General features: G+C 33.4%; 1 protein-coding gene across 3 annotated transcripts in view; it reads left to right on the forward strand.

The window, feature by feature from the left end:
- The window catches only part of LOC129984290 (protein eva-1 homolog C-like), a 51,297-nt gene that overhangs the window by 19,047 nt on the left and 17,608 nt on the right, over nucleotides 1-14,642 (forward strand). For all 3 annotated transcript variants that reach the window (XM_056094150.1, XM_056094149.1, XM_056094148.1), the window contains exons 4-7: nucleotides 2,295-2,444; nucleotides 5,172-5,312; nucleotides 6,741-6,860; nucleotides 12,813-12,977. In XM_056094150.1, the coding sequence (XP_055950125.1) occupies nucleotides 2,295-2,444; nucleotides 5,172-5,312; nucleotides 6,741-6,860; nucleotides 12,813-12,977 (576 nt within the window). The remainder of the gene's footprint in view (nucleotides 1-2,294; nucleotides 2,445-5,171; nucleotides 5,313-6,740; nucleotides 6,861-12,812; nucleotides 12,978-14,642) is intronic.

Below are 14,642 nucleotides of genomic sequence, written 5' to 3' on the forward strand. Positions count from 1 at the left end.
AGATAAATGAAATGATCATGTTGCTAAAATTGCAATGATGTGTTAAATTTTGGTTTTAAGCGATCGAAAAAAGTATACAAATTACTATCTCGGTTTTCTTCTCTATACTGAGAAGCACAAAAACTCATGCATGGAGCATTGAAAATAAAATGAACACTCATGACATTCATGGCAGGGGGAGGAGGAAGGATTATATTTTTATTGGGGAGTATGGGATAAAGTGTAGGTGAAACCAGTACTGCGGGTTTTCTGTATGTACAGAGTGATCATATTGAAGGAGACATTCCTATGAACGTTGCTATTAACTTATTTTAATCAATCAAATTTACTATGAAACTACAATTACCCAAACTTTTATAGCTGTTTTATGTGTGCCCCTCCCCTGACATGGTAAATATCTATACGGTATTCCATTCTTTCCACACTCATAACAGAATATCTTTTGTTAATAAGTCCATTACATCAGTTAACACATACCACGTTTAAATGACACACGGCTGTCTGAAGCACATTCAGTTTTGTAATCGCAGAACGCGTTGAATTTTTGGGACTTCGTGGAAACGTTCGACGAATTTTTGTTAAATACTTCGTTTCGGGCGGGTGTTCGTCTTTTGGGCTGGTTTACTTGCAGATGCACACTGTGTCCCGAAAATGCTTCTCTTGTTGTGATGAAGCGTTCGTTGTTGTGATGAAGCGATGGTTCTTTACCAAATGTCGTGTGAAAATGCGCGACGATAAACGAAGATGTTTTGACATATTCTAAAGTACAGAATGCTTTCTTCTGCATGGATAACGTCATTTTGATAATGATAGCGGTTAATGCTTTCTGCCAGCTGTCTCTTGCGGCGAAGAATTTTCACTGTTGCTAAATAAAATTCGTATAATTGTAGCATCAGAATAAATTTGTTTCGGTTACATAAATCAATTACAGAATTTGTATTATACTATTATTTTTGTCCCATTTGGTATGAATCACCTTGCACATATTTTTGCAATAACCATAGCTTTTTCTTTTAAATTAAAATTTATTTAAAAAAAACTTGCACTAGTTCGTCAATTATCTGATCTAATAACAGGCTAATTGAAAAAAAAATCCCTAATCGTATAACAGATGTGTTCTTTTGTTATATCAATTCGGGAATGCTGTTTATGCATTACAGAATCGTCTATATCATACCTGTAATGCTATCAGTAGCAGCCTTGATAAAGGCTTTCAGATTAGTAATGGCCGCTGGATACGGAGGCGTTACTTCAGTAATATGTAATCCCTTCTTTGTATTGGTTGGTCGACTGATGGACTGATAACTATTACCTCTACCATTGTGATACTCAAATCGTTTTCCTGTAATTTTTTTTATCGGAGTTTAGTAGAAAAACCTTTAGCTCCGTGCCTCACGATTTTTGTTGAAGTCCGCATAGAAAAAATTCCAATAGAATTAAGTCCCCTCCCCATTTGAAAGACCATATCTCAAACAGCAAAGACCGTGCAAATATTTTAGAAGGACGAAATACATTGCAGATACATAAAGCATCTTATGTGAAACCCTAGTTTAAGTTAAACAGTAAGTTGAATTAATTATATTATTTGAATTCAGAACTTTAATGTAATAAATTTGCAATTATTTATTGTTTTCCGTGATTAAAACTTACGATCTTAAATATATCTTTATATATTTAAAAACATGGTTTTACTAAATAGTTGCAGTCACAAATAAGAGGTTTTAACACATTCACGAACAGCACGGTATAGCAGTCAAATATTTATTCGGTCCATAAATACAAATGACTGGTATATACATTAATAAAAAAAATTTTTTTAAAAAATCTTTAGCTGTCATACCCGCCTACATATATTTCTCTTTAAATATTTCGATAGAGAAGTCACTTTCACCCAGAATGTAAAAATATGACATTTCTAGTTCTATCCATATTTTAAAACTGTCCGTGAATATGTTAACTCTCGCACAAGAAAAAAAAATCAAAACAACTGATTTACTTTACCTGCAAACTTGATAGTACAGAATTTTACTATTTATTAAATCATAGCTCTATGTATGTGTGCCTCGTTCTGTAAATAAAAATTGTTTAATAGCATTTTCGTGTTGATTTGTATCTTTTTAAGATTAATTTGCCCAGTTCCATGGTTACTTGGGATTCTATTGCATATTGAAGCATTGTCTTCCGATTAAATATAAACAGGAGGGAAATTCATGATCCGGCATCGACGAAATCTCCTTGTTGTCTGTTAAGTTTGTAAGCTGGTCACACAGCAGTAATGAGATCTAATTTCACAGATGGATTCTTGAACAAGATCGTTTGCGAAGGTGGACAACTGGATCTTCTCTGTCCCGAAGGTCAAGGATTAACAATTTTTTCAGCATCTTATGGAACGACGAAGGAAGGGGTCGTGGAATGCCGGCAGTCCGAAGGATTCGAACCAAAAGGTAATGAATGCCATTCACAATTAGAAAAGGGAAATTCCTTTCAAAATTTTTCTCACTTTTGTTATTCCATTCATGTATTTTAACTAATGGAATGTTAAATGTCATCAAATCAAAGAGGGCAATGGAAGATATTCTATTAGATATAATGGTAAGGATTTTCAAGTGATTCGTTCGCTATTTATTAAATATAAAGCGAAATGTAAATAAATAAATGAAATATTCAAAGTAAAGAATAAAAAATAGAACAAAGCATTTCATGACAAACTTTTAACGAATCTGCAGGATCAGAAAGTACATAAAGTGAGATTAGGAAGCCAAACTCTTGCAGCTGATAATGCATGAAATTGTATCGTAACAATTGTCGAATTGTATACGGATCGCTCCACTTTTCACAAAATCACACGCAAACAAAACACAAATCACACAACTTACAAAACTTGGAAATATACCGTGTAACACCGCTGTCAATAACGGAGGTGATTTGAATCTGTGCTGAGGTCATCTCATCAAAAAACAAACAAAGCACCAAATTATTTTTTTAAGGTTTTGAAGAATTTCCCATTCTCTGTTATTTCTGGAGTCACTTCAATGATTTCTGCATAAGCCTACATTGTAGGATTCAAAATATTTTATTGCGTTAAAAAAACATTTATTTTTTTAAAATTTTGTATTAATTTGCAAAATTTTGCATTATTCTTATATGTATAGTCCATATGGTGGGCACATCATCGAAAGTACTTAATGTCCAGTTTTTGAGTCAATCCTTTAGAGAATCTTGAGCTGATAAAGTTTAACTTGAACTATCCTGTTTATATTATATTTACGATATTTTTGCTATTGTTAATTATTTTAGTATTGAAAAGCCCTTTCTACAATATTTATCCTGCTTAATTTTCACACAAGTCCTTGGCTTTGAATAAAAAAAAGTAAATTCTATAAATTCTATTTAGGTAGCTTTCTAGAGGAATTTTGATGGAAAACTTGTATGAAATGCCAGATGAAAGTAACCAAAGGGAAAACCTCTTTGCAGCCAGTTCACTTCTTCTTGGAAATACCGCTAAGATGAATATTCCATCTATCAGTTTCCAAAATTATTTGCAGATTAGAACTATTGATATGAGTCTCAGTAATTAATAGCTGAAATTCAAATTATATGAGAAACTCTATAGAAGGTTTTTGAGCTATCTAAGTACTAATAAAGTGTTGAACGACTGGCGCTTGTGTCACGCATTTCAACTTTTGTGCCACTAGCCTCCACGTCACTGTTCCGGCCAAATAACCAAAAGGAAATGAAGGGAAGAGAAAGGAACAGTTAAGCTGAAGACGTGTAGCTGATACCGGTAAGATAATGTTGGTAGGAACTTCGATGGAAACTTTGAGAAATTAATTTAAATTTGTATTTCACAGACATATTCTCACAGGCTGTTTAGCATATGCTGGGCAAAAACTCTTTGGTAGCAATGTATGAAAGTAAAGACAATGATATCTTAAGTGGCTCATCATTTCGTTCTTTTACGAAATCACTTGTGAAAGTCAATGCTTGACTAAATATTGTCAATAATAAACTGTTGTTTTTCTTATTTTCCCAGTTTTATTTTACTTTTTTCTCATATTTTTATTAAAAAAGGATTATAATACCTAATGCATGTGAGCGAGCAATCGTACGAAAACACGTGTCAGAATTCACAGGAATTTCTAAATTATCGATTTTTCTCTCTGTATTTTTGAGTCCTTGAAGAGACGGTGCCTCTCGTTTTCTTATATTTCAATTACATGCACTGATTTATTTTGTACACGCTTGATATGTAATCGTTACACCTAGTGAAGGCAGTTTCATGTGTGGCAATTTTGTATTTTCTTCACTACTTATGAACTACAACTTTTGTTGCGAATCAGTTTTACGATTGAATGAATCGTTTTTTAGGAAATTTTAATCTAGGGAAAACCAAAAATATGTTTCGTCTTCTTTTCACTTTTTCCCTACTATCAGCGAAAGCTCACCTCTTAGAATAAGAATACCTGGATTAATCATACTGGACTCTAAATGAAGTAACTAAAGCAATACATGCTTAGCCATAAATTTATTATGATTTAAACTCCGAGTCACTAGCATATACCTAAATTGCTCAAAAGCAGTTCTCGCTACCTACTCCTATCCAAAAATAAAGCATGGAAAAGAATTATGGGAGAAATAGCAAGTGATAGGATATATTTTGGACTGTACAATCAAAGATTTAGGATTTCGACTGTATGTAGAATTGTACAATCAAGTTTTATTAAAATTGATAGAAATCCCATCGAGACATTGTTTAATTTCTGCAATATACTCATCCAGTGGATTTCCTGCTGCTGAAGAAAATATGTATGTGGTAGGTGTTTGTCACATGTGAATATGGGTACTGCTAGCCAAAGAACCAAATGTGGTTGACGCTTTGTATGTGCGCGAAGGAATTTTGGATTGTTCCAGACGTTTCGACGAATGGTTTCTGGACACAGAATTACTCGGATTGACGGTGGAAGAAACTCCAACCAGACTGATGTCCAGCTGTAACTCATCCGCCAGATATTCTATACCTAATGCCTAAATATAGTAAGCCCATCTCTAGGATAGGAAACAAATAATCCTGTATATTGAGTGAAGATAAATAATCTTACTAGATTCTGTAGCTGAGCATATCCATGCTACTCTGTAATCTTGTTTATTAAATTCCGGTTTCTTGTTCGTAGATTGCCTGGTGGAACGTACGCTCGAGATTCTGCAGAATCTGTGCTCGGGTAAGCAGAACTGCTCGCTGAGAGCTGACGACAAGACCTTCGGAAGCCCTGGCTGCAGGGGCACTAAGCATCTCAAGGTGGCTTACAACTGCGGTAAGTCCACGGGGCGGAATGACGTTTTTGTGTGAAAAAAACATTGAACCGAAGTCATTTTTTACATTTGATCACCAATTAATCATGTTGAATCAAAAAATTTATACATTTTATAATATTTATATTATATATCTTAACACCAGCAAGCTTTTAACGAAATATCAGTAAACAAACGTTTATTTCAGAAGAATTTATTAGAAAGTTAATTATGAATTGAAACAAAGAAAATAATCAGGTGTTGCATTTTTAGAATAATAAAACATTTTTGATTTGAAATGTTTTGAAATATTGTGATAAAACTATAAAGGCGATTTTTCAACAATTTTTTTTTCTCGATTTTTCATATTTGTTTTAAATTTATACCAATGACCAAAGGGTCAACAAAGTATTTATCTATGTTAAGTATTTATCTATGTTAAGTATTTATCTATGCTATTTATCTATGTTAAGTATTTATAATGTTTATCTATATATAGTGTTTTATTACTGCTATACTGAGGCAGATAGCTATTCGACTCATTTTAAAACATATTCTATATTAAAAATGACCCATAGACATTTCTTTTCATCTGAGAAGTTCATCTTTCGCATCTTTGGTATGATAGTGAATGGCCTTGTTTTGGGATCGGAGAAACCACATCACGCTAACTCCATTTCTCCGAGACAGAAATCGAACGCACGTTGAGATTTGAGGATGTAATTAGCGTTATTATAAATTCCCTTATGGTATTTACAAAAATAAACATATGCTTAGCTATAAAGTATAGATTTATATGGTTTAAAATATTTTTTTATTATTGGAGAAAGACTTTGTGTCTGCTCTGATGTTGGCCTTACTTATAAAAAATTTGTGCAAACTGGTATCTGAAAAGCTTGTTTACAAACTTTAAGTCTAGGGCACGCATGCGTAATTTTTGAAATAGAACAAGGCGTTGAACATACACGGAGCACGCCCAAATCAAATGTGTAACACATGTTCAATCAGAAACAAATTCATAATAACAAAACAATCCAGTTTGCATGGATATCAATATTATAAGTCAAATGAAACATCAAAGATATAGTGGGCGGTAAGAAATAATAAACTTTTGGGGTATCAAGTAATTGTTTCAACTATTTTTTTTTTTCCCAAAGTTACATGCGGCTTGCTTGTTGTTTTACCGGGAACTGCGTTATTGCTTTGTCGTGAATTTACGTTCGATAAATCTTAAATACAATTTATCTGGTAATCCTTTTACTTCATCCATTACTAGAGATCACCTCCTCCCTAGTAGCTCTCTCCTTTGCGCTTCTGATTCCATATTCTTTTGTAAGAGTGATTTGTTTTTTACTTCTCCATAAAGTTTGCTTTGTCGCCCTGCATGTTGCTTCTTTACCCTATTTTAGTTTGCTGGATATTACTGATATTCACGACTATTTTTTTTCCAGTGGAAAGGGTCCTTCTCCGCCTTCCTGGTCGCCATCCAGCAGAGGAAACGATTCAAACCACCTCCTTCCCCGCCTGGGTTCGAGGGGTCGACCCTTCGGCGCAGAGCAACCTCTGGCCCGGTGAGTGACACTGCTGAGGAGAAAAGAAAAGACATTCAGTCTGATAAGTGTTTCTTCTAAAAAAATGATTCGAAATGCTGACAAAATATTTATAAGAAGAGAAATGCTGATTTATGCAGTCTTCTTTCTTTCTTTCTTTATAATTCAACTTCATTTGTTTCATGTTTGTTCAGATAAAATGGAGAAACCTATTTTTAACTCACTTCCATTTTTCACGAATTTTCAAAGTGAGTGTGTTTTCGATGAAAATAACGCAATTTAAATATTTTCAGAATTTAATTATTATTCAATTCAAATTAAATTTTGATTCCATTCCGCTTAATGACGAATTTCAAAAAACAAAAAAAATAATAATAATAAATCGAGATTTTATAATATTATTTATAGTAATGAATAAAAAATAGATGACTAAAAAAATAGAAAATAATTAAAAACGGATGCTTTTAGTTACACCAATACTTCTGTTTTTTTAAAAAAATGTTTTTTTTAATGTTTTTTTTGGTTTTTCATCGCAAAAAGGTAGAACTGTCATATATTGTCATGTACTTTTCTAGTGCACGGAATACAGAAAGATTATTATATGAAAAATGTATTGCAATAGTCAAAATATTTTAATTCCAAATATTCAATTTCCAGATATAGACCTCCTTTAGCGCGAAAAAATATCTTTGTGTACAGAATCGGAGTAAAAACCGGAATCAGGCTTATTTGTCAAATATTGAAAAAAAATTCATAAGGCAAAAGAATAATTATTACATTTGGATATTTATTACATTGCACAGACAGGTCTAGTCTAGACTTAAGAAATAAATTGTAATAATAAGTAATTAAGTTATTTTAAAGTTCACAATTAATCATCAACAATCGTACTTATTAAATACGCCGGCGTCCTGGCACTGAGGTAGAGCGTCTTCTCCGTGATCTAGGCGTCCCGGTTCGGTCAGGGTTGTTCTTCTTCTGTCTTCTATCTGTGATGTGTGTGCCCCCCTGTAAAAAGGGGTTGTGCAAGCGAATGTGAAGTATGGAGTAACCAAACCGTACTCTTGGCCCAAGTTGGCGCTACTTGAAAACAAGAGACGCTCACTCGGCTTAAATCACTGAATGAATCATTCTCAGCCGGCTTGTAAAGTGCCATAAGTCGCAACAACAACAATAGCTTATTAAATACAATAAACTTATTAAATACAATCTGTATCCAAATGATCAAAATAAGATTTCAAAATGTGATTTTACTTTCATTCACTACTTTACTCACTCATTTACTTACTTACTTTCACGTATGGTAAATTTTTGATTCATGATGTTTTTTAGCTAATTTACATCCAGTAGATAAATGAATTAAGAAAGCCAGTAGTGACTGACTGATCCTTCATTTAAAAAAGAAATCAGATGAGGATCTTTTTATAGATGAATCGGTAATTGCTAAAGCTAAAATAATTTTCAAGGCAGAAATAAAATTTAGAGACAGTTGAAATAAATTATTTTTAAATAAATATTTTGTATTTGTATTGTGATCCTGAAAGGTGAAATTCGACGGTAAATTTTGATTTCATTAAGATCTGCAAATTAAATGTAAGATGCTCAAAGTGGAGGAAAATCTGGTCCATCTACACTATTGGCCAATGATGACCGATCACTTGGGATTTTAGGCGTTTTCTAAAATATAATACTAGAAAAATATCTGTCTTCATTTGACTTAATAAATCGCTTGTTAATTTTTGTTTCTCCTCAAAAACTCGATTCCTACAACAGATGTTGTAAAATATGTGTGTTTATTTTTATCTACCTCTAAGGAAATTTTCACATAAAAACTAAATTTACGATTTTTAAATTCTAAAAATGATTTTTACTATATTATCAGTTGAATAGGTTTCAGTTGTTGTAAGTATTTGGAATAACAGGCAAGAATTGTTATACAATCTGCGGTGGTACAATTATTAAATTGTATTTTTATTGTTTCATCTTTACCTTTCTTTTTCTCTTATTATATGTAAAATAAGTATTTATTGAATTTTAGAATTATTTTCTTTGTAAATTTTTATTCAAAAGCGATTTCAAATCAATTTATAACTTACGTGTTCGAAATATTGAGATAATTTTTTTATAGTTTACCCTTTTTACCATTTTGTGTACTTGTGTAATTTAGCATTCATTAAGTTCGGTGTTTTCTTTTCTAAAGCAATTTCTATAATTACTGTTGGGATAACAGCAATAAGTAAACAAAACTCGCAAGGCGTTGTTTAAATTATAAAGCATTTCTTGTGTAAAGTTCTTACGATAGCATCAAATGAAAGATGTACCGCCAACTTTGGCAGAGGAAGTGGAGATTATGCAGCAGCTTTGAATGTGAGTGGTCAAAGAAGGAGAATATTGTTTATATTTATTTATTTATTTCTCCCTCTTGGTTTGCCATGAATTGAACTAGCTCTGATGTTCTGTTTTTAAGCCAGTGCATACATATACGCACATTATTCTATAAGTGTGTTATAGTAGTCTAAGCCAAGAATTCGTGTTCTTATGGCGTTAAAAACTACACTGGTCTCCAGAAGCTAATGCACAACCTTTCTTCTGTTTCTAATTTGAGAATGCATGAACATATAAGCAAGAAATTAGAGGAAGCGTGATCTAAATAGTTCTTAAATGAATGCTGCACAGAAATTCTCTTAAGTTCAACACAGACATGATATACAAAAAAAAAAAAAAAAATGCAGTAGAGACAGAGAACTCCATTCTTTGAGAAAACAGTGCACCACTTATTAATTGAAACATGACAAAATGAATTCTAATAAGAAATATGCCAAACTCTAGTTGCAATGAATGGGTGGCATCGACTTACCATGCTGAATATAAAATTATCGGTCACTGAAATAGGAAGTGAAGACCAGATACAGAAAACTCCTTGTTCCAGATCTTCTAACGATCTTGGAGAAGAACTTAAAGCAGCAATTTGTCTCCCAAGGTAGACCCAAAGATGGTGTATCGGATTCAGGTCTGAGGATTGATGTGGTCATTTCATTCGTTCCATAACGTGATTCTCAAAATAGTCCTCAAAAAGTTATGCTCAATAACGCCGCGGGCGCGCATTGCCGTTCATCAGAAGAAAATTATTACCAATAACAGTGGCATATGGGCAAATATGTAGATCAAGGATCTCGTCTCGATATTTAACACAGCTCAAAATTCCTCTCCATGGCGCACATAAGGTCAGTGTGACTTCTGAAAGATATCACTGCCCACATCATTCTTCCACCACCTGTGTAACTGTGGCTTTCAGCAATTTTGGATTGGATGTATCTGGTTACGTTGTTCCCTTCAGATTATCTGACCACCTAAATCACTTTCCCGTGTGTACTTGAATTCGTCTGTGAATAAAAGCCCATTGCTGACTGATCCAGGAGACGTGTTCTTATGTCTAATTTAAACGGGCAGCTCTGAGTCCTGCTTCAAGAGAAGATATACACACCTGGTCGTCTTGCATACAGATCTGTATTATGAAGGCGTCTTTGCAATACAGTTAAGGAGATCTCGTCTCTTTTGCCACAAAATGCTCTGCCATGAATTGAGGTAAAATAGTGTTTCTCCACCTTTGGGCCGAAAAAGTTAAATAACGGTTTCCTGCAGGATTTGTAACTCATGGTCAGCCTGAAATAGACACAAAATGCTCGGATTCAAACTGATACCATAGTGATATAACCACATTATGAGGCACATTGAGACGTCTAGCTGCCTCAATCTGTGACAATCCCATTTCCATACATTTGACCGTCCGATAAATCTACGTAGCCAATGCATTGCAGCTAGGGATAGACATATTTCTTATTAGAATCCATTTTTATAATATTATCGCAACGTTTTTGCTTATAAAACCGTAATGTACTATTTTCTCCAAGAATGAAGCTCTCAGCCAATAGGGTATTTTTTGTAGGGAATCATGTTTGTGTTAAACTTAAGAAAATTTTGTGTTACATTCATTTAAGAACTGTTTAGTGCGCATTTCTTCCAAATTTCTTAGGCCTATGTTCATTCATTCTAAATTGAGACTCAAAAGACAGATTGTACCTTAAGTTTCAGAGGCCAGTGCATCACTAAAACATTATATTCATGTGGGCAAATTAGCAAAAAAGATTGCATTATTTTATATGCGTGAATTTATTTAAATTATAGTAGTTTAAGTCAAGAATCCACGTTTGTATTTTGACGTTAAATAACTATCATTGAAACATTATGTTCATCTGGACAAATTAGCAAGCATAGTTTAATCTCTAGAGCAATGTGTGTGATCTTAGACAATGCTGGAATTAATGCGGGAAAAGCTCGGTTGAAAGGGATTTTACCCGTACATACAAAAACTCGATGATATTTTAAAATTGATTGCCATCTGATTATGGTTTCATTGCAATCAACATATTGTTACGAATCTGTGATGCTGCTTCCCAGCATAGTTGGTTCCATCATCAGAAAGACTGTTTTACAGTCATCGGTATTGGACGGAGTCCGGGTGTCGCGTCGGAGGTCCCAGAGCTTGGCAACCATTTGGCGACTTTGGCGCCAAAATAGATTATACCCGAAACATCGAGAATTTTCCCGATCCGTCCATTGGGAACCGAGATACGCCTCGAAAGTTTCTGATTGGCTGAGAGGCTTCTAGCCCCGCCTCCTGAGACCTATAAAAGGAGGCAGTCTGCAGCTGCCGAGAGTAGTAGGGAATCGATGGTGAAGAACGAATCTTCCAGAGATTAGCAGAGCAGCGGCGGAATCAAGCTAGTGCTGAACTAAGCTGTGCGCTACTGTCTGCAGTAGAGTCTTGTTGTGTGCACGTCTCGGCTGAAGATAATTGTCTTCTTTATGCTATATATAGTTGTCGTCTTTGTGCTGTCCTGTGTGTCTTCGTGTAAACAAACGTCGTTGTTGTTTTTCTACTGCCGCCTGCTGATTGAGCGTTCACCACACCATATAACTTCCACTATCCAAACGAACCCGGGAAAATTCGTAACAATATTGTTGGATTAAATGAATTTAATGTTCAAAGGATTGCACTTTGTTTCCTTTTCCCTCCTTTTAAGTTATTTAAGACTCTGTTATTTTAGACAACACAGGGATCAGTTTCAAGTTTATTGTTAAACATGCAAATCGTTCGTGAAAGTTTTCCTTGTTTGGTTTTTTCCTTAATCGACAATCGAATGTATGCAAAACCTCAATATATTGCTAAAAGAATCGGGGAATATTTTGAAATGAATATGAAGCAATAATAGGGGAAGAATTTAATATATGAAATCATTCGTCTTCTCCTGCAAGTGTGCTTCAAGCTATTAAAAAAAACGTTGCCTCGCCGAGTCTGTAATGACACTATTATCAACGGAGTAACGTGCGTTTTTACATAGGCTGAGAAGGGGGGGGGGACTAAATTTTTGAATAATTTGGATACAAATAAATAATGAAAGAATGCTTTAATTAATTATAATAGAATTAATTACTTGATTATTCTAGAATAAATTAATTATTTTATGATGCAGTTTTCAAATTTTAATTATTTTTATTGTCAGATAATAATTTGAATTGAAAAGTATTAATAATTCCCATCAATTGAACAGATTTCAGTACCTGGAGAAATGGAGTTGGAAATCGACCTGTATCCGCGGAGGCAACAAATTTCATAAGAACGGCTGGATAATCTGACCTAGTGTTTACCTTTGTGATGTCAGTGTTTTAGGCGATAGTCTAAGCATTATCGTTCAGTCTAATATGCTTGTGGTCTCTATTTCTAACATATTACTTTCTATTCGACCACGGTAATTGTTTTTACAGCTGAGTTGCATAATTCTTATACTTGTTACGAAATTTTCTAGTTTAATAATTATAATTTTAAAAAATCACATTTTCGTTTTTATCGCTTTTGATTCATTTTGAAATAAACCTTTGAGAAGTTCACAATGTTATTCTTTCTTCCCTCAGATAGTGGCAGCCGAGACGATTCTACGCCAGCATCCGACAGCTCGAAGCTCGAAATGCAGAGCGATGAAGTACCCGCCATCAACTATAAGAAGGAAGCTCTGGCCGGCGATCAAGAACTTGTTGGATTCATGTCCAAGTGGATGACGGCACACAAATACATGAAAGGTAGAGTATAAAAATGCCCTTCAAATAATTTGAAAACATGAACATGTGCAAAGCATAATAATTATTTGGTATATTTTATTGTATTAACGTCCCGTTTTGCAGAAAAACGTGGGCTATTTTACGACAGACGTCGTTATTTTAAACCGGAATCAGGTAACAAGGTAACTTTGAGGTTTGCGGTTGTGAAAAAATAAGCGGCTTAATCGATTTCAACTGCCAACAGCCGATACATCAGACAATTTTTTTTTTCTGTATAAGAATATGGTTTCATGCTCTTTTCAGGTTTATCAGCATAACGCATACCTACATTTATTATTAGTGGATGACAGAAAATGATCGAGAATGAGATTTGCACTCATTTCTTTACTTCTTCGAAATGTGCATATACATATGCTGAACTTGTTTAAATAACTTTTCATGTTTTGTTTCTAGCATTTTTAAAAAAGGATCTTTTAAAAACGCACTAACCACTGCAGTTTTAGCTGTTGCTTCCTTAACTTTATTACTGAATTGTGCTAATTTATCTAAATTATCTTCACAAACAGGATTTGTTGCATTGTAACAGATAAAAATTTCAAGGAAAATGTGTTTAAAACATCGTCATTAACACAACCATTAATTAATTGACGCTGGTACCGTTTGAAGCTTCTTATAATGTGATTTTTCTGTGAGTTGAATGTTGCTAAAGTGGTGAGCCAACCACCACTTTCTTTGTCCTTGAATTAAATGTTATGTTCGAACTACTGGTATCACTTCTCATTAACCTACACTACCCTAACTTATTATCAACCCTACACTGCCTAAACAATTTATTTCATATAAAAAAAAAACCTTATAACTGATACTTTGGTTTTAAAAAATCCAAATGGGATTTTTTTAAAACTTCTGTAACATTTGATTGACTTTTCTTCATATAGTGTCCAACAAGATCAATTTAATTAATAAATTTAATTCTTAACATTATATATATATATATATATATATATATATATATATATATATATATATATCGTTCAATAATGAAATTTAATAACTATCTTTCTTTTGTTTTACTATTACTTTATTACGTTATAAAATTTAAATTATGTAAAAATTTGTATCCAATAATAATGCGGTACGTTTAATTTGAGATTATGCTACTGGTTCTTCATTTTCAATTGTTCTTCGTCGTTCGGCCGTGCAATTAAACAAACATACTAATTTCAAAACACAAAAATACATTTTCACATACCATACAGATATTTAATTATTGCAAATAATTATACACTATAATTAATTAGATGTTAAATAGTTACTTTAATATAAATATGAAATAAATTATTTTTTGTTGCTTTGAAGCAAAATTAGAGGAATTTTGTTTTATCATCTCCCCTTACATTTCTTCGGTGAAGCCTTGCCTCTTTGTCGAAAAATTCCTAATGCCGCATCTGAGGAATGGTTAGATACTGAATGAACATTTTTCGCCATTGAATGCGGGATTCAAACCAAGTATCAAAGAATGTTCCGATTCGGAACAGCTGCTTAGGTTATGGAAAATGCTGTATTTCATTCCAAGTTCCTAAAATACTATGAATTAGAAGTTGAAAGCAGGTATAAATTAGTGGCTAGTTATATTTACAATGTTTATCAAAAGTATTCTTTTGTGGAAGACCATTTATTGAAGTG

Source organism: Argiope bruennichi, chromosome 9 (genome assembly GCF_947563725.1).
Source record: "Argiope bruennichi chromosome 9, qqArgBrue1.1, whole genome shotgun sequence".
NCBI classification, from domain to species: Eukaryota; Metazoa; Arthropoda; class Arachnida; order Araneae; family Araneidae; genus Argiope; species Argiope bruennichi.